Below are 18,696 nucleotides of genomic sequence, written 5' to 3' on the forward strand. Positions count from 1 at the left end.
CTACCAACAATACTACTTATATAAAAAAAAGTAATAAAATTAATCAAAAATATTTATAATATTTGAACAAATATTCCGAACGGCTGAATCAAAACGAAACCAAATATAATTATTAATATAAATTTCAACATATAATAATATAAATATATATTATGTTAAATTAAAAAAATATTAAAAAATTAAATGGAACCAACTCGAATAAATATTAAATATATAATATTTAAGCTAAATTGCACAAAACTTACATGTGGTTTTACGAAATTGCGTCAAATCCCCTATACATCTAAAATTGCGTCAATCTACCTCGTGGTTTCATAAACTCTGCGTCTAACCACTTCGGCAATCCTTATTTAACGGTATTTGATATGAATGCGCTCAAACTGCGAATAAATTTTAGAATATCAATTTCTAAATTCCTAAAATTACAAATATATTCATTTTTCTTATATTTAGCCTTAAAAAATAGTAAATATATTCAAAATAGTTTATTTTTCTAAGAGTTTATTTTTACTGTTTTTCGAGGCTAAATATATGAAAAATAAATATATTTGTAATTTTAGGAGTTTAAAAATTGAGATTCTAAAATTTATTAGTTTGGACTTATCCATGTCAAATATCGTTAAATAAGGACTATTGAAGGAGTTAGACGACAGAGTTTATAAAACCATAAAATAATTTTACACCGTTTTAAAAGTACGGATAATTTCGTAAAATCACATATGAATTTGGAGCAATTTAAAGTAATATTTATATTCGAAATGTAACTAAAAAATTCGGGAAAAAATCAATTTTGGTCCAAATATAAAAAATTCATCAATTTTGGTCCCAATATAACCAAAATTCATCAATTTTGGTCCCAATATAAAAAACCTCATCAATTTTGGTCCCAATATAAACAATTTCAATCAATTTTGGCTCATTATAAACAATTTTTATCAATTTTGGTCCCACCGTTAAAAAACTAACGGAAATTGCTGACGTGAACATGACGGAGGTGACGTGGCAGTTGACCTGGAAAGTACACGGCCATGTTGTTACATGACCATGTATATTTCAGTGTATAATTATATATGACCATGTTGTTACACGACCATGTTGTTACAGGGCCATGTATATTTCAGTGTATAATTATACATGGCCATGTTGTTACACAGCCATATACAATTATACACGTCCATGTTGTTACATGACCATATATATTTCAGTGTATAATTATACATGACCATGTTGTTACACGGCCATGTATAAATCTACACGGCCGTGTATCTTTCTGTTTCGGTCTAAAATTTTATTTTTTTTTTAATTTAGAATAGTTGATATAGTTAAAATGGAAAATAATAATAATAATAATCATAATATAATTAAAATATATCAATTTTAGTTTAAATATAACTATTTAGAATAGTTGATATAGTTAAAATGGATGTTTGTAAGAAAATTTTTTTTACTAAATAGTAGAATTTTAGACAAAATCTTCCAAAAGAACATAGTCGATAAATACTTATATTTGAACTAAAATTGATATATTTTAATTATATTATGATTATTATTATTATTATTTTCCATTTAACTATATCAACTATTCTAAATTAAAAAAAAAAAATTAAAAATATAACAAAAAATTTAAATTTTAAACCGAAACAAAAAGATACACGAGAGTGTAGAATTATACATAGCCGTGTAGTAACATGGTCATGTATAATTATACACTGAAATATACATGGTCATGTAACAACATGGCCGTTTATAAATGTACATGGCCGTGTAACAACATGACCATGAATAATTATACACTGAAATATACATGGCCCTGTAATAACATGACCGTGTATAATTGTACATGACCGTGTAACAACATAACCATGTATAAATATACATGACCATGTAACAACATGACCGTGTATAATTGTAAATGGTCCAGGTCAACTACCAAATCATCTCCATCATATCCACGTCAGCAATTTCCATTAGTTTTTTAACAGTGGGATCAAAATTGATAAAAATTGTTTATATTGGGACCAAAATTGATAAATTTTTTATATTTGAACCAAAATTTATTTTTTCCAAAAAAAATTTAGTTCAATTCAACAATAACTATAACTAGGCTCAATCTCAATCCGAGTGAGTGAGTGATGGAGTGAGTTCCGCCGAAATCTGCTCGGCCGCCCTTTCCAATCTGGATCAGCAGCCGCTATGCCCGCCGCACCCGACGATCCTCCTCCTCTGCCTCTCATATTCATTCCTCCAACCTCAAAAAAGCAAGTCGTGATCCGGTCCGTATGGTCGCGCAACCTGGACTTCGAGTTCTCCCTCATCCGCCGCCTCATCGACCGCTTCAACTTTGTCTCAATGGATACCGAGTTCCCTGGAATCGTCTACCGTCACCACCACCACCACACCGACCCCACCGACCACTATCAAACCCTCAAGTCCAACGCCGACACTCTCAAGCTCATCCAAGTCGGGATCACGCTTGCTGACTCCTTTGGAAACCTACCCGACATTGGCTTAAACGACTACTGCTTCATTTGGGAATTCAATTTCAGAGATTTCGATGTAATGCACGATGATCACGCACCGAGTTCAATCGACCTTCTCAGCAAGCAGGGCATCAATTTCGAATCCAATATCCGCCACGGCGTCTCCACTTACCGCTTCGCCGAGCTCCTTATATCCTCCGGTCTGCTCTGCAACGACAATGTTACTTACATCACTTTCCACAGTGGGTACGACTTCAGCTATCTCATTAGAGCCATCACCGGTCAGGACCTTCCATCTACTCTTCCGGAGTTTCTCAACTTGCTGAGGGTCATATTTGGTCATCGCGTATATGATGTTAAACATTTGATGAGATTCTGCGAGGGCCTGCACGGCGGGTTGGATAGGGTGGCGCAGGCTCTTAGTGTGGTCCGTGCTGCGGGGAAGTGCCACCAGGCCGGGTCTGATAGCCTTATGACATGGCATGCATTTGAGAGGATCAGGGAAGTCTATTTTAGCATCGAAGCAGGTGGCCTACCTGATGAGTATGCTGGTGTTCTTTATGGTTTAGAAATCGATGGTTGTCTTTGAATGGCTTTCTTTGCTGGATGATGATGGTTATGAATGGATGTTTTACAAGCATGATTTGGGAGGTAATGTATAAAATTATCTTGCAAATCAATAAAGAAGCCAGTTTATTTTCTCATTAAATCATGATGTTTTATTGGCCACTTATGATTTTTCATGCCTTTCAATTTCTGATAAAAAGAAAAAGAAAATATAAAATGAACCAAAAGAAAAATAAATGTTTAGGTTGAATGAGACTCTGTTTGATTTATAGCAGCTATGTAACTTTGAAGTAGGTAAGAGATTGTTTTCTGTGTTAGAATCGAAACCTTTCATACATAGTGTACTTTTGTTGGAAGCCCAAGTTTGAGAATTGGGTGAATCTTTTGTGCCATTATGGCTTTAGTGAGTTGTTGGATTGTATTTTTACGTTCATATTACTGAAAGTCATTGGTGGTCTTGAGCTGCTGCGTTTAGCATGATGAAAAAATTGGTGTTTATTATATTTAAGGTTGTTATGGACTTATGGGTGAGTATTGAACTAGTTTTAAGTTTTCCTTTTCTGTTTCTTTAACCATTCTTGCAGATTGAAGTCATTAGTGGTGCATCCAAATAAGGAAACATGGAGTTAGTTAAGTTGATGGATGAAAGGTAGAAAATAAAGGGATTACCAAACACATTATCGGTTGCACCTAAATTTAGGACCCATGCTTAGATGCTTGATATTGAAGGAGTGCAGCATAATCTACTTCACGTTAGGTAATACTGCCAGATAAATTTCCAGGGGAATCAATAGCAACAACATTTGTCGGCAAGGGGGTTGTCCATGTAACATGAAGCAACCATCTCGTGTATGTCCCATCTTGTGACAATAACTACATTGTTGACGTCTTCTATTGCGATCTTGACTTCCTTGCCCACCACGATTTTTATCACGATTATCGAAGCGAGGATTTTGAGACACCAAAGTTGAACTATAGTATTAGTAGATGGGATAGCCATAGGGGTGTTATTGCTAGAGGAGAGTCGTAATATGTGAACAAGAACATCAGTATCTGGTCTCGAACATGATCAAGTTCAGGCTTAAGGTAAACAAGAGCTAATATGGCAAAAAATTTGTTCGAAGCAACCTTTGGATTTGCAGAACTGGTAGAAATAGGGAACGAAACTCCTGACGAATAGCTTCTAGTTTACTCACATAAGTAGGAAGATCAAGTATGTGATCTTTAAGTAAAACGAGACTGGAGAGTATATCATAGTAGAGCTGAATATCGTTGCTGTAAATGGAAGCAGTCTTATCTCAAACTTTATAGCATGTCTCAAATGACTGATATGTGGGAAGTATGGTTGTATCCAAAGAACTCCATAACAAGGCACATAATTGGGCATCAACTTTTGCCTATTTAGATCGAAGTTCTTTAATTTCTGACTCTTTCTTTGTAAGATGGTCAGATTGGCCTTGTTCTTTAAACCAAAGTCGTAGAGATGCAACCCATGACTTATAATTGGATACACTTCATAATTTATCGGTAGTAATAGTTTGAAAATTTTGAATTTTAAATGGATCAGCAATAGAAATAGCACAAAAAACTCTGATAAAATTCGGTGGACAGTTGACGACACGTGGCGGCGGAGGTGTGTGTCTCACGCGCGACGGCGGCGGGGAAAGCGACTTTATCCGACGCGTTTTGAGGAGAGGAACGCACCGGTGAGGCGCGTGTCTGAAAAAACCACCGGAAAAAAGTTCAAAAAATGGCTAAAACCGAACATGGGTGTCCACCGGTGACGGCGCATGAGGGCACGTGTGGCGGCGTACGGCGGCTCTCTCACCGTTGTTGGAGTCGCCGGTCTGTTGGGAGATGGATTATGGTTATTGTGTTGGTTGATTGAAAAGATAACTCAAATTGAAGTAGAAGAAAAATAAGGTTTCGGTATAATTAGCATTTGATAGGAGGCGGCAGCTGATGGAACTAGCGGCGGCTGTTGGGACTAGCGGCGGCGGCAACCCGTAATTTTTTCCTAACTAACTAAATCATAGATATGAATATGGATATGGATATGGATATATATATAGATATAGATAAAAATATAGATATGGATATGAATAAAATGTTCATATCCATAGCCATAACCGTGGAAATTGGATCTACTCTCATAAATTAGAATACACCATCGCTACTTGAGACCAAAGTCTGACAACACCTTTCTAACGTTTTCTTAGGGGTTTCTTGAAGAATATGATTTGAAGCGCATATTTGATTACAACAATGACTAGAGGTTTGTTTAATTATCGTATTTGTTTCCGTTAATTTATTTGATTTAAATGGGATTACTTGTGATACAAATTTCATGTTTAAATATTTATAATGAAGCACGTTTACGATAATTAATCGCATGACTTATTTAATTCTAAAGCAACTGCTACATACTTCTGACTCACTAAATTAATTATGTTATGTGAAAATTATATTTATTGGTGAAGTATGCAGCATAAGCCATGAGGTGTGCAGAATATTTTACTTCGAAGATGTTTGCACCCTTTTATTTATTTATTTTAATTGAAGCATGTTGCTATGCTGGTCTGAGTTGATCATGCATATATTTATTTATATGAACTTCAGATTATATATTTATGATGTTTAGGATTTATTTTAAATTTTAATTAACTCGGAGTAGCCTTAACATCCTTGATTAATTAAAATTTATTTATAATTTATTTGAAATCACGTCAATAGAAATCAATTGTAATTATCATGTACAAAGAGATGAGATCTACCCACATAAGTCTTGATATATTTATATGATTAATTAGGATAAAATATCAAATTGTATTTCTTAATCTACCCATAGAAATTAAGAAAAGGAACGCAATATGATAGTTTATTGTTAGGTTTTGTTTGAATCTAATTGAGAAAAACTTTAGAACATGTAATTTATTTGTCTCGTTTATTGATGATCATGTACATTTAATTTTGTAGCATTTAATCCTATGAATTTATCTGATATTAAGTATGATATTCCCGAATTAACTGGTGATAATTACAAAAATCTGGAATGAGAGAATTCTCCTTCATTTAGACTAGATGGACATTGATTATGTTATTCGGAAAGATGCACCACCAATTATTACTGAAACCAGCGAGCCAGATGATGTTGATCTCTATGAGCGGTAGGAGAGATCTAACCGTCATTCCATGATGCTCATACAGACCAAGATATCTGCTGGTATCCGTGCATTTGTCGATCAACATAATAATGTCAGAGAGCTTTTGAAGGCCATTGACGAACAATTCGTAAGTCTAATAAGGCTCTTACCAGCATGCTGATCATTCAGTTCTCCACTGTTGGCCCCGAAAAACGAGTAACTTACGCACAACAACAACAAACTTAAAAAATCAACACAGAAAAATCCCTTAGCACAGACTGGTTGTTCGTTGGACGATCGAACTGCGAATGGACATACTGGTGACTAAGAACAATAGAAACACAACGAAATGATAACCTAGTTTGGCTGCACCAGCCTACATCTGGGGGGTTCCATCCCAGGCAAAACTCATTACTAAAACCATTGAAGCACAGGATAAGTGGATACAATTGAGGTATACAATCAAGAAATCTATCTACCAATTTCTTGACGATTTCCCGTACTCAACCTATCCCCGAATCCCCTCATTCTCAATGTTTGATTTTTCTCACACCCCCTCTTTTTTTTTTATTATCTTTCTTATCTCGCATTTCCACACATTTTCATAATCTAACAAACTCTTACGAATTCTCACTTACTCATCTGTTGAAACCAAATAGATTCTTTTTGTTTCACTTGCAGGACACCTCAGCACCTGGACCACACTCACCATCATCAATCCGTTTCTGGGACACAGGCTAAATGGGCCTCCTAAACAATTGGGTTGAAATGACGAAGACCCAGTCTTCAATTAAAATGACGAAGGCCCAGTCCTCAATTGAAGTCCATATGTTGTCCAGACTGGCTGCCGACATCAACCAAAATCCAAACAAACGACCAATAACAACAATCTCCCCTTTTTTTGTTGATGTCTTCCACCCAAGGACAAAGATTTTACATGAGATTTTTACAATGTCACATAACCTAACCACCTCAAAACGCACATACATCACAAAAACAACGAAACCAAAATACAAAATGCAAAATACCAAGGTAGTCCAAGTTCATAATATAATTAGCCCATACATAAACACCATATACCAATACTTTAAAAACAACTTACTTCAGGTCATGCCATCTTTCCTCCTGATATATGATATATCTCCCCCTTCGGGAGACATCAATCAAAAGAGTTGTCGGACTCTCCATCGTCCAAGTTCGCCTCACCATCATCCTCCATAACTTGACTCCCGACACCTGGAATTGCTCACTGAATTCTACCAGCACTTTGTCTCAAGTCAACTCACGGACCAGAGAAGGACAAAATTCCCTAAGAGACCTCGCCCAGAATGTTAGCTTTTTATCCTTTAAATAGGTCTCAAATACAAGTTCCTTATATTAAGAATCATCAAATCGTACCTCAGGTATGAACACACGGTGAACATATATATCATGCATATACTTCACGGCTTCAACAGTAAATAAATTCTCATCCACAACATCAACTACATCCAGAGATAGGACAGAGGACTCACCGGCGCCGAATCGGAGGTTGCACGATGGCATTTACAACCCCTAGATCGAGTTCGAATGTTTCTCAAATTCGTAAAAAGAAGAGTATCATCCATCTCGTTATCTTGCTCTGTCGGTTCAGTGCTTGGTCCACCATCAGATTCTCTAATCTCTGGGCTCACAACAGGGAGTTGTTCGACAGGTTCCCCAGAGACTACATTTTCCAACTCTTCACCCGAAGGGACAACATTGATGTCTGGAATCTCAGTGTGAGAAACCGGGACATTTGAAACACCAGTTGTAACATCCCGGCTGGCTCAAATCGGAGCGTCACCGCCACGCCACACCGGAAGGCTCGTTCATCAACCAACGAGTCCTACGTTGTGGCTCTAAGACTTAAATAATAAATACCAACAACTAATAAGGACTTAGAATTAAAGCGCACCGATTTATCATTTAAATAAATAAAGTTCGAATAAAAAACATAAATTAAAGATAGTTCAAAAGGCTTTAGTCTTTAAACACAATCAATGAATTTTAAAACATTTTAGAAGGTAAGGTAGTTCTAATTCCCCCCGATGGATCATTTGACGTGAATGCATCACTTAGGCATAATGGAAGCATGATCACCTACAAAAAGAATCGTAAGAAGAGGGTCAACACAACGGTTAAGTAAGCGCAATTAATCGAAGATAAATTAATACGGTATAATGCCACAAAATCATTTGAAGAAGATAGTCGAATAAAATGACACGTATCACATAAGTGGAACTCACACACACGAGTCTTTTAGCGCCTCCCTTATACCTCCTTTTCATTCTCAAATAATAGCGATGAGCACATCACGAAGAAAACTCCACTAGGCCTTAATCAGGGCCGGCTCGACCCGGTTTTCCAACCTTATTACTTCGTATGACACGTCACATAATATCATATAACAAATATGGGGTCATAACCCTCAAAGGAAACTCCACAATGTGTACATAAGGGTTCGGAATCCAAAGTACACGTAAATCAATTTATTATTAGTTTGCGAGGGGCGTCATACGGCCCACAACCCTCTAGTCTCCAATATAACATACCAAGAGGGGATTGTACGCAATCCAACCCTCCATCACGGATGACGGTCTAAAGACCTTTTCATCGTGAATGACGGGCACCTCGGAATCACCCAAAAAGGGAACCCGCCATCTCGATCCCTCGACCTAGCCCATTCGGGATCTAGTTCAAGGTTAGCTAGTTATCCTAAAATACCGGTATACCCTCATGTGTTTGCAAGGCACAGAGGTGGAAGGCTATGCCTTATCATCCAAACAATCAACGAGTTGATCGGACTCGACGGGTAGTTTCAATTACCAATTTGACCAAATACTCAACATGCTCTTAGGCAAATTTCAAAAAGTGTTTTAAACTTAAAATATTCCAATTGTCAACATTTAACCATGCAAAGAAGGATATTAGACCCAACAAGTCCGTTATGATCTCACTTTATTTCGCCAAATAAACATTTGAAAAATATTTCAATCACAATAGACATGATCTAATTCCAAAAATCATAATATTTAAATATAATCGTAAATCTTTTTCCAAAAACCATAACTAGGTTAGGGCAAAACTAGGGTTTCAAACCCATCCCATAAATTCCACGATTTTCAATTTAGAATTCAATAATAATTTTCACATAAACATTATAATCAACTTTCTAGAAGAAATTGGCAAAACCTAACACTTTTAGGGCAAACACATTTGACAAGAATATTGAAAAAAATATCAATAGAAGGGTTAGGGATTAGAACATATCAGTCTATCTAAGATTAATCCCACTTACCTCAAGAGAAGAGAGACCAAAAGGAAGAATTTTGGAGAAGAAGAACTCCAAGGGAGAGCAGGGGGCTGGCGGCGGCGCTGGCGGGCGTGCTTGCTCCTTTTTTATTTTATTTTATTTTATTTTATTTTATTCTTTTATTTAACATGACATATTTAGTCCTTTATTAATTATTTTATTATACTTTGGCTCAAACTCTATTTTTACTTCTAATTTAAACCTAACTCTTTAATTTATTACACTAAAAGACCAAAATAAATTATGCCCAAAATGAAATTTGTCCGACTCCGGCAAACTTCCGGTGATTATTTTACGGGGTATTACACCAGTGTTAGGTTCCATGTGATCCTCGTCAATAGAGACAAACTAGGGTGCGGAAACACGATTCCTTTGAAGATGTGATACACCGGTATTGTGCCCCAATCTGATATGCAACGAGCTGTACATTTGTCCCATCCATCGGTTCGCACATTTAATTTTTTTTTTCTCTTGTCACCCTTGGCCCGTAAAGATCCCCAATGATCAGCTCTGGTAGATGATTTTTATAGGCTTTGGTTAAAGATTTTGCTTCTGGCTCAGAATTGCTGCTTTCTGCAGGTCGTTCATCTTTTGTCTGAACACAGTCTGACTTCCCCTTACTTCCATCAATTATATCCAAACTTTCTCCAATCTGCTTCTGTTCAAATTTCGGTTCTTCATCATCGGAGCTGTGACTCCTTTCATCAATTAGCTCGTTATAGAATCTCACATTGACCTTCTCTATCACTTTCTTGTTGCTCAAATTTAACACACGACAGGCTCGGGTAATTGTGGAATACCCCAAGAGTTGCCTCATCCTTTTTTTTTTAATCAAGTTTTTTCAAAAAAACTCATATCCTTCAGAACTTAACATCTGCATCCAAATGTTCGGAAGTAGCTCACATTAGTTTTCTTACCTTTCAACATCTCGTATGGTGTGGACGATGCGTGCGGCCTCAAGAAGACTCGATTGATTATATAACATGAAGTATTTATAGCTTCAGCCCATAGATTCTTTGGAATTTCATTTCCATGCTTCATGCTCTTGGCCATCTCTTGGAGACATTGATTTTTCCTCTCAACAATACCATTTTGCTGAGGAGTTTTGGGAGCTGAAAATTCATGTATAATTCCTCTTTGATTGCAAAAGTCCTCGAATGACTTATTTTCAAACTCTCGGCCGTGATCACTTCTGATCCTAATGACCTTGGACCCCTTCTCATTAGACACTTGCTCGCATAACACCTGGAAGTTTTCAAATGCCTCACATTTTTCCCTCAAGAAACTTACCCAAGAATATCTAGAATAATCATCGACAGTGACCATAATATATCTCTTCCTACCAATGCTTGCGACTTCAGTTGGTACCACATATTATAGGCTTTGAGTTAGACATCTTTGGTAGTCCACGAACTGCTCCCAGGTTACTGATGTTGACAAGATTTTGAAAGTTGACATGGCCAAGCCTTATATGCCACAAGGCGAGATCTTCCTTTTGAGTCATCAATGCCATTTTTGGAGTTTGAAAGAGTACGTAGCAATTATTTTTCGATCAAACTCCATTCAGTACTTGCTCCCCCTTGCTCAAAACCTCACATCCTATTTTTGTAAACTTGACTTCCATACCTTTATCGCATAGTTGACTGATGCTTAGTTCTGCAATATAGTATACTTTTTGCAGTTCAAGTACACCATCTAGTTTCAAATCCCCATGACCTGTGATTCTGCCTGTGATGCCATCTCCAAACATTACATTTCCACAATCAACTTCTGATAGTTAGTGAGGAGTCCCTTCTGATGAGTCATATGCCTTGAGCATCCACTTTCGAAATACCATGTTCTGTTTTTTTCAACACCTTGAGATGAGAGTTCAACTAGACATCCGCTAGATTTCTTTGGTCTCCATTCAAGTTTACTCAACATCATGTTCTTTAGAGCTTTTGATGGCCAATGGACTCTTCTTCCTAAATATAGATCCTGAATAATGCGTTTACACCTCAGTATTTCATGACCATGTTGTCTGCAGTAGTAACAGTTTGCTTGCAGACGAGTCATCCATTTGACGTTCTGCTCATCTCCTCTCATTTTAGTTTTTGACTTCTCTTTTCTGGTGATGCTTCCAAGCTTCTACCTGTAAGTATCCCACCTCTAAAAAATGTAGTACGAGATATTCCAGCACCATAGGCATATCCAACTCCGCTGAGATCACCATGTGCCTTTCCTACGCTCAACACTTCATCCAACTTTTCTTTTCCTTTCATCAAGCGATGAATTTCTTCCAAGAATTTCTCCTTCACTCTCATGTAAACTGATTTTCTTTAATTGCTCACTTGACTCCAGTGACAATCTTTGATTATCCTTAGCTAACTCATCATTCATGTTGGTGAGTTGTTCATTTACCTCCATCATTGCATTATTTTTCTTTTCTAATTGACCAATATATGCCTTCAGATTCTTATTTTGGAAGATGAGAGTCTTCTGTTCGGCAACGACTAATTTGTAAGTTTCGATTAGCTCCTGACAGTTCATCTCTGTGTCACCAGCTATAGCACTTTCCTCGACCTTTTCATCATCATGCGCTGTGAATGCCACTCCTTCATCTTGTGTCTCTTGTCCTGATTGAGACTCTTCATCACTCCATGTGGCACCCATTGCCTTTTTATCCTTTCTTTTAGTTGCACATTCTGATCGAATGTGCCCATATCCATTGCAGCCGTAACAAATTATGTCATCATGTACTGTGGGTTTCTTGGTCACCTTGAATTTCTTTGAACCATTTCCTTTATGAGTATTCTGAACTGGACCCTTATTGACTTATTTTGCATAATTCACTCCACCAGTATGCCCTCCAGTTCCACGAAGTTGTTGAGCTTTTCTATCTTGAAGCATCTTAGACAACTTCTTTGAGAGCAGTGCAAGTTCATCATCTTCCTTCTCAGTAGTTACATCTTCTGTCAACAATGCAATCTACCGTCTAGGATTCTGCCTGATATAATTCATCTCATAGGTCTGCAAGGTTTCAATAAGAGCATTTAGTGACATTGTTTCGGTTTTCTCCATATCTTCAAGAGTGGACACTTTGTTGTAGAACTTCTCCGACAAAATACGCATCATTTTAAATACGAATTTCCTTTCTTCATATGCTAACCCCAAGCTGTGAGCATGACTTACAACACTCTTGAATTTGTGCTGTACTCAAATACAGTTTCCTCATCTTTCATCAGTAGGTTATCAAACTCTCTCTCGATCATCTACAACTTAGATCGCTTAACCTTATCATCTCCTTCAAATGCTTCACGCATCGCGTCCCGAGCCTCTTTGATTTCGCCAACACCTAGAACATCTCCCATAAGCATGCGCCCAAACTTTTAATACTAAACATACTCATTTGGTTAGGATGATGACCACTTTTGCTGCACAGATACACTTTCGCGCTCGACCACTCTTCCAAGACAACACCCATTACTGCAAGAAACATATATAAAGATTCCGTCGTGAATTCAAGGCTTTGATTTGAATGTCTTCCAGTTGCTTTGCTATCTGCACATGATCAAGACTGCACACTCTATTTTCTGAACCTTCAACAACATTGTTCAGATCGATTTTGGATGTGCAACAGTGAGCGTCTCCAAGGATATGCTCTGGTGAATGCTTCTTGTTGGCTTTGGTGAGAATTTTTATTGGTGGTTCAAGGTTGCTGCTCCTGTGGGGTTGTTCATGAGATGTCCAAACGCAATCTGATCCCCCTTATTTACATCAATCAAATCCAATCCATCTGTGCCGTGCTTTAGTTCAGATTCGTCATCACTTGAATTTTGACTTCTTAACTCAGACAATTCATTGTGGCAGTTCACATTAGCGGACTCCATTCCCATGTTCTGCTTGGAGAGAGCAACTAGACATGCTTCTTGATTCACCTTAGGCCTCCACACTAGTCTCGCCATAATTTTGTTCTTCACTTGTTTTGATGGCCAAAATACTTTTCTACCCAGCCATAAATCTTGTCTGATTCGATCATAGTCCAACTCCTAGTGTCCAGATTGTTTGCAGTAGCTGCAGTTTGATAGTTGTCTGCCTGACCAACAAGCACTCCTTCGATTTCCAAAGGATTTCGAAATAGCAGTCCGTTTAACACCTTCTCTCCTACCAATTGATTCAGAGAGCAATCCACCATTGAAAAAGTTTATATGAAACAACGTGAAGGATTGGCTCTAGTGGAGAAAATTTAGTCCGTAAGCTTAATAAATCCATATACGGATTGAAACAAGCATCCCACCAATGGTATTTGAAATTTGATGATGTTATCTCTTCATTCGGCTTTGAAGAAAACGTCGTGGATCACTGTATATACCAGAAGGTTAGTGAGAGTCGTATTTGCTTCCTTGTGTTGTATGTGGATGATATTTTGCTTGCAACTACTGATAAAAAGATGTTATATGAGGTGAAACACTTTCTTTCAAAGAACATTGATATGAAAGATATGACAGAGGCATCTTATGTCATTGGCATTAAGATCCGTGGAGATAGACATCGAGGCATTTTGGGTTTGTCTTAAAAGCCTATATCAAGAAATTTTTAGAAAAATTTAATATGAAAGATTGTTCACTGAGTGTAGCTCCCATTGTGAGGGGTGACAAACTTGATTTGAGTCAGTGTCCGAAAAAATGACTTTGAAAGGGAACACATGAGAAATATCCCTTATGCTTTAGCAGTAAGAAGTCTTATGTATGTAAAGTTATAGAAACCTACTGCAATGATTCGTATGTAAAGTTTCTCGTTATGTTTGTGATAGTTTGAGTGGATCAAGTGGGAGAATGTTAGTTTAATTAATTAATTAATTAATCAAATTTAATTTGAATATTTAATCTAGATATATATCAATTGATTATTTTTTAGATTATCTTAACTAATAAAACTAACCATAAATTGTGGTCTATTTTTTTCTCCTAAGTAATCACATTGAGAATTTACGTGAGAAGGACAGAAAAATCGTGATGGACGGTTTTTCTTTTAATTATATATACTCTCACATACGGGTTACTAAATCTATTCTCATAAATTAGAATACACCATCACTACTTGAGAGCAAGGGTCAGGCGACACCTTCTTAACATTTTCGTAGGGTTCCAACCTACTACTTTCTTGAAGAAGAAGATCTGAACCACATATTTGATTATAGCAATGACTTGAGGTTTGTTTAATTTTCGTATTTACTTCCTCTAATTTATATAATTTAAACGTGATTACTTGTGATACAAATTTCATGTTTAAATCGTTTTGTAGAAACTTAATTATTTCTAACAATGTTATCTATCATCCACCTACTAGAAATCCCCTCCTCAGCTGATGTTACATTTATTAAAAAAAAAAAACGCTTGATCCAATCTGTACATTCAGCGGGAGTTAGATACACCTAAGGTGACAAAATTTGCAATTTCGAAGTTACCTAAATTAGACTTAGTCACCCAAATTAAAATCACAAGATGAGTTAATTCTCTAATTTGACATGTTAAAAGATCATAAAATCTTGACTGTTCCAGTTTGACAAAGTGTATTCAAAGAAAAAAGATCTCATCAGTTCTGTAGGCCAAGAACAAGCTTTTCAACAAAGTTAAGGAAATGAGGTAATAGTGATTTAATCACCTTATCCTAAAACAAACCTTCCTTCTAGGTCCAAATCGCCTTAAAGCTTTTTAATCTTGGCGAAGACCTTCATCTGCATATTGCTATAACGAAAAAAAACTCGAGAATGCACAAAAGGATCATTACACCCACTGTCTCACTTTGTGTCCTTTCAAAGGTTTTCTCCTATCCATCAAAGCTTCCTTTCACCTTAAACACGATCTTCATTCCTAACTCTTTTCTAAAGCATTGTCAAAGAAATAATGGAGACTTTCTATATAAGCAGAAATGGATGCATTAGAAAAGAATGGTATCTGAGACTTTTATTCAAAAAAGCTTTTGCTATAGATCCGGTTGCAGGATCTTCAATCAACAGACAATTTATTTCAGGCTGTTGTACCTTTCTTGGAGAAAATATCCTGGAAAAGCAAGAAACAAAGTGTGGTAGGAATGTCAAGCGTTGAAGTAAAGTTCAGTGTCTTCGCAGCAGGGGTATGCGAATTATTATGGGTCGAAATGATCGTCGAAGACTTGAAGATTTGATGAGCTATATTATGAAAACAAATTAGCTATAAGTATAGCCCACAACTTGGTGCAACATGATCGAACAAAGCAAATAGAGATAGGTAGGCGCTTCATTAAATAAAAGCTAGATACAAAGGGATTGTGTAACAACTAGTTTCATGAGAACGTTGTTAAGTTGGGAATGGAAGATCTATATTCATCAACTTGAGGGGGAATGTAGGAAAACAATATGGGTAAACTTGTGTAGGGATCAGGGTAATATTTTCTTTAAAATTAAGAGATGTAGTGGAGTAATCTTATGACAGATTACTCCAGCAGTTACTTCTCATCTTCAACAGAACTTGTGTCAATGATGTTAACTGGTTTAGTTTTTCTATGTTCAAGCTGGCTCCAAAACCTAAACAAGCAACTGCTCATTCTATGTATTTCTTTTGTTCACCGCTGCTTCCATAATGTAGGATTGCTGATGCGTATATTCACTATGGTGAGCTGGTCCTCAACAGTTATACCCTTTTCAAGAAAACAATTTGGAGCATGCCTCTCTCAGAAAAACTAATACTTATAAATAATATGCACGTAGTATTTTGCTGCATATGGACATCCAAGAAATTTCTCAAAAAGCCTGTGTTTGGTTGAACCGTGACTGTGTGTACTGAACATCACTTACCGCGTATTTGATACTGAACAACCTGAAAATTTTGATACTTTTGATGTGCTGTGAGGCTCCCGCAATTTTTAGGTTTTGAGGATGAAGATGACAAAAGGGAGTTCTAAACCTTCTGCAAGTGCATTTTTATATCAGTGGGGATTATATCCATATAAGTATTATAGTCTGATTTAACTAATGCATTTATATTGATACTAGTGTTGAAAGATAGTGGCCTTTCCCCTTCAAAGATTGATTCAGTGAAATATGGTATCATAACTGTTTGAGTGTATTGATATTCAAATACAGGAAACCTTAAGGATCTGTTGATTCTTAACCTATCTGCCATAGCTTCTTGAAGCAGCAAATTTCAAGCAGGGCAAATGATGGAGCAAATGAAATGGCTTTGTCAAGCACTTGCACTTTTGAGTATATGGTGATTTTAGCTTACAAAGTTATGTGATTCTGGATTTTAAATTGAATCCGCTCTTCAATTCTCAGGTATATTCTAAAAAGTGTACATTATATTAATTCATGTTACAAACTCTTTAGAAGCAAAGAGAAGCAGTGACAATTCTGGTTTTCTGTCTGGAGGAAATCTTACTAAGGTTGTTTTCTTGTTTTTTTTTTTGATGACACAGTGCAATGTTTATGAAGCTACTTATCACTTACTACTGAGTACTGTCACAATGCATACCGAAGGGTAAGCTATACAGGTCTTCATCCACCCAGTGCTCATTTGTTGCATGTGTGCAGATTCTGATGGTTTTAGAGTCCAATTTCTGGAATGACAGGGACAATGGCAGGTTTGGGGCCCTTGGTGCTCTTATACCATTGTTGTGTGAGTTTCTGATGGTTAGGGTGGGTCCGAATGAATGCGGGAATGTGTGGATCAGGTGGACAAGCTAAGCTAAGGACCATAGCATGCATGCAGTAGGAGGGTTGGGAGGAAATGGTCCCTCCCTCACTCTTTCTTAGTAGTATAATTTAATATAAGGTATAATAAGGCTGCAGGCAAGGCAACAATTTGATGTGAGTATTTATTTCTTTGTATTGTACATAGGCAGATGACGGCGACAATGATGGTGAGGAAAGGGGTGGGTCACACAACAGACACATACTTGTTCTTGCTGCTGGTTTCTTGTCAGAATACCTGGAGGGTAGTATTGATACATGGTCGATGGCCGCCTTCTACGAGATTCCATTTTCATCTTGTTACTCGTTTATGCGCTACCAGAGTTTCTTGTCTACGTATTTGCCAGCTTTCTTTTGATGTGGTCGGACAAGCTACAGAAGCTTGAATTCCAAGAAATGATGATGTTAATCCAGCACCTTAACTGGAGCCATGTGGAGCTAGGGATGGTGCTGTTCCGAGCTTATATGTGGCACACCATGTTCAACAACATTCCGAGCAATTTAGCCAGCTGAGCTGAGCTGAACACAGCATAGTGAGGGGAGCCATTTAAAAGTAATGGTATTCCTTGCCCCATTTATGTGTGTTTTATTATCCCCACAGTGACAGATGAATGGATGGATGATCCCATATTCTTTGAGTTGTTTTTGACTGGCAATGGCATTTGTGTTGGTGTTATTATTAGAGTTTACTCCGAAAGAAATCATATATTTCTATGTATTATTATTTTGTAATAGCCTATTTTAAACTTGCTCTTGGTTGTGAAAATCACTTGAAATATGCTTAATTCTTAGGATAAAAAAGAATTATGTTTGGTTTGTGCGGGAGTGATATATGGATGACGATGATGTTTGGATTATATTGCATTGAAAGCACAGGTACAAATAAATTATATAAATATATAATTCAATTCCAGCAACGCAAGGCAAGGCAAGACAAGACAATATTATTGCATTGGAGGATTTCTTTGGGTAAGGTACTCTCTTTTTATTCAGTTTTGCTTGCGTCTCGTCTCAATCCAGGTTAAGCCAGCCCATGTCGGCTTCCATTCATGGATTCTCTTATATATATATATATATATATATGTATATGGAATTTTAGTATTATCTTGATGTTATACAAAATTCTGGAGTATACTGATTTTCTTTTTTAATTCGTTGGATTATTTTGATTGACAATTCAATGGTTGAGTTTAATCGGGGATGTTTAGTAATTTAAAAAACTAATTAAGGATATTTAATTAAAGAAAAATCAATTAGAAAATATTATCTCAACTATTTTTGATATATTTGGAATTAAGTTAATTCTAAACAAAAGTAAAAACATTTGCAAATAATTGATTTCCAAAATGGTACACATTCAAAATATAATGGTGTATACAGTATCACAAATGATGTCTTTATAATATTATTATGAAGTTTTATCGTGAAATGTCTTCCATATATAATCTACTCAAATAATGTCCA

At 36.6% G+C, this 18,696-nt stretch overlaps 1 protein-coding gene across 7 annotated transcripts; it reads left to right on the forward strand.

Annotated features, from left to right (window-relative positions):
- Window positions 1–2,127: 2,127 nt before the first annotated feature.
- Window positions 2,128–18,015, forward strand: LOC127264891 (probable CCR4-associated factor 1 homolog 9). Of its 7 annotated transcripts, none has more exons than XR_007841852.1 (5): window positions 2,128–3,131; window positions 5,267–5,322; window positions 16,627–16,818; window positions 16,959–17,020; window positions 17,112–18,015. XR_007841852.1 is itself a non-coding variant. In XM_051294467.1 (1 exon), exon 1 carries the CDS (start codon window positions 2,194–2,196, stop codon window positions 3,067–3,069), a length of 876 nt encoding a protein of 291 aa, XP_051150424.1. In that variant the 5' UTR covers window positions 2,128–2,193; the 3' UTR covers window positions 3,070–3,189. The 7 variants fall into 7 exon arrangements, 1 of the variants encoding a protein (XP_051150424.1); XR_007841855.1 differs by lacking the exon at window positions 5,267–5,322 and having other exon boundaries at window positions 17,112–17,297; window positions 17,381–18,013; XR_007841854.1 differs by lacking the exon at window positions 5,267–5,322 and having other exon boundaries at window positions 17,112–17,272; window positions 17,381–18,013.
- The last annotated feature ends 681 nt before the right edge of the window (window positions 18,016–18,696 follow it).

The sequence above is a fragment of the Andrographis paniculata genome, unplaced genomic scaffold (genome assembly GCF_009805555.1).
Source record: "Andrographis paniculata isolate CXL003 unplaced genomic scaffold, ASM980555v1 Contig71END, whole genome shotgun sequence".
Taxonomy (NCBI): Eukaryota; Viridiplantae; Streptophyta; class Magnoliopsida; order Lamiales; family Acanthaceae; genus Andrographis; species Andrographis paniculata.

Bases quoted from the DNA above. Each gene is read 5' to 3' on its own strand.
- LOC127264891 (XM_051294467.1), top strand. From the start codon at position 2,194: ATGCCCGCCGCACCCGACGATCCTCCTCCTCTGCCTCTCATATTCATT.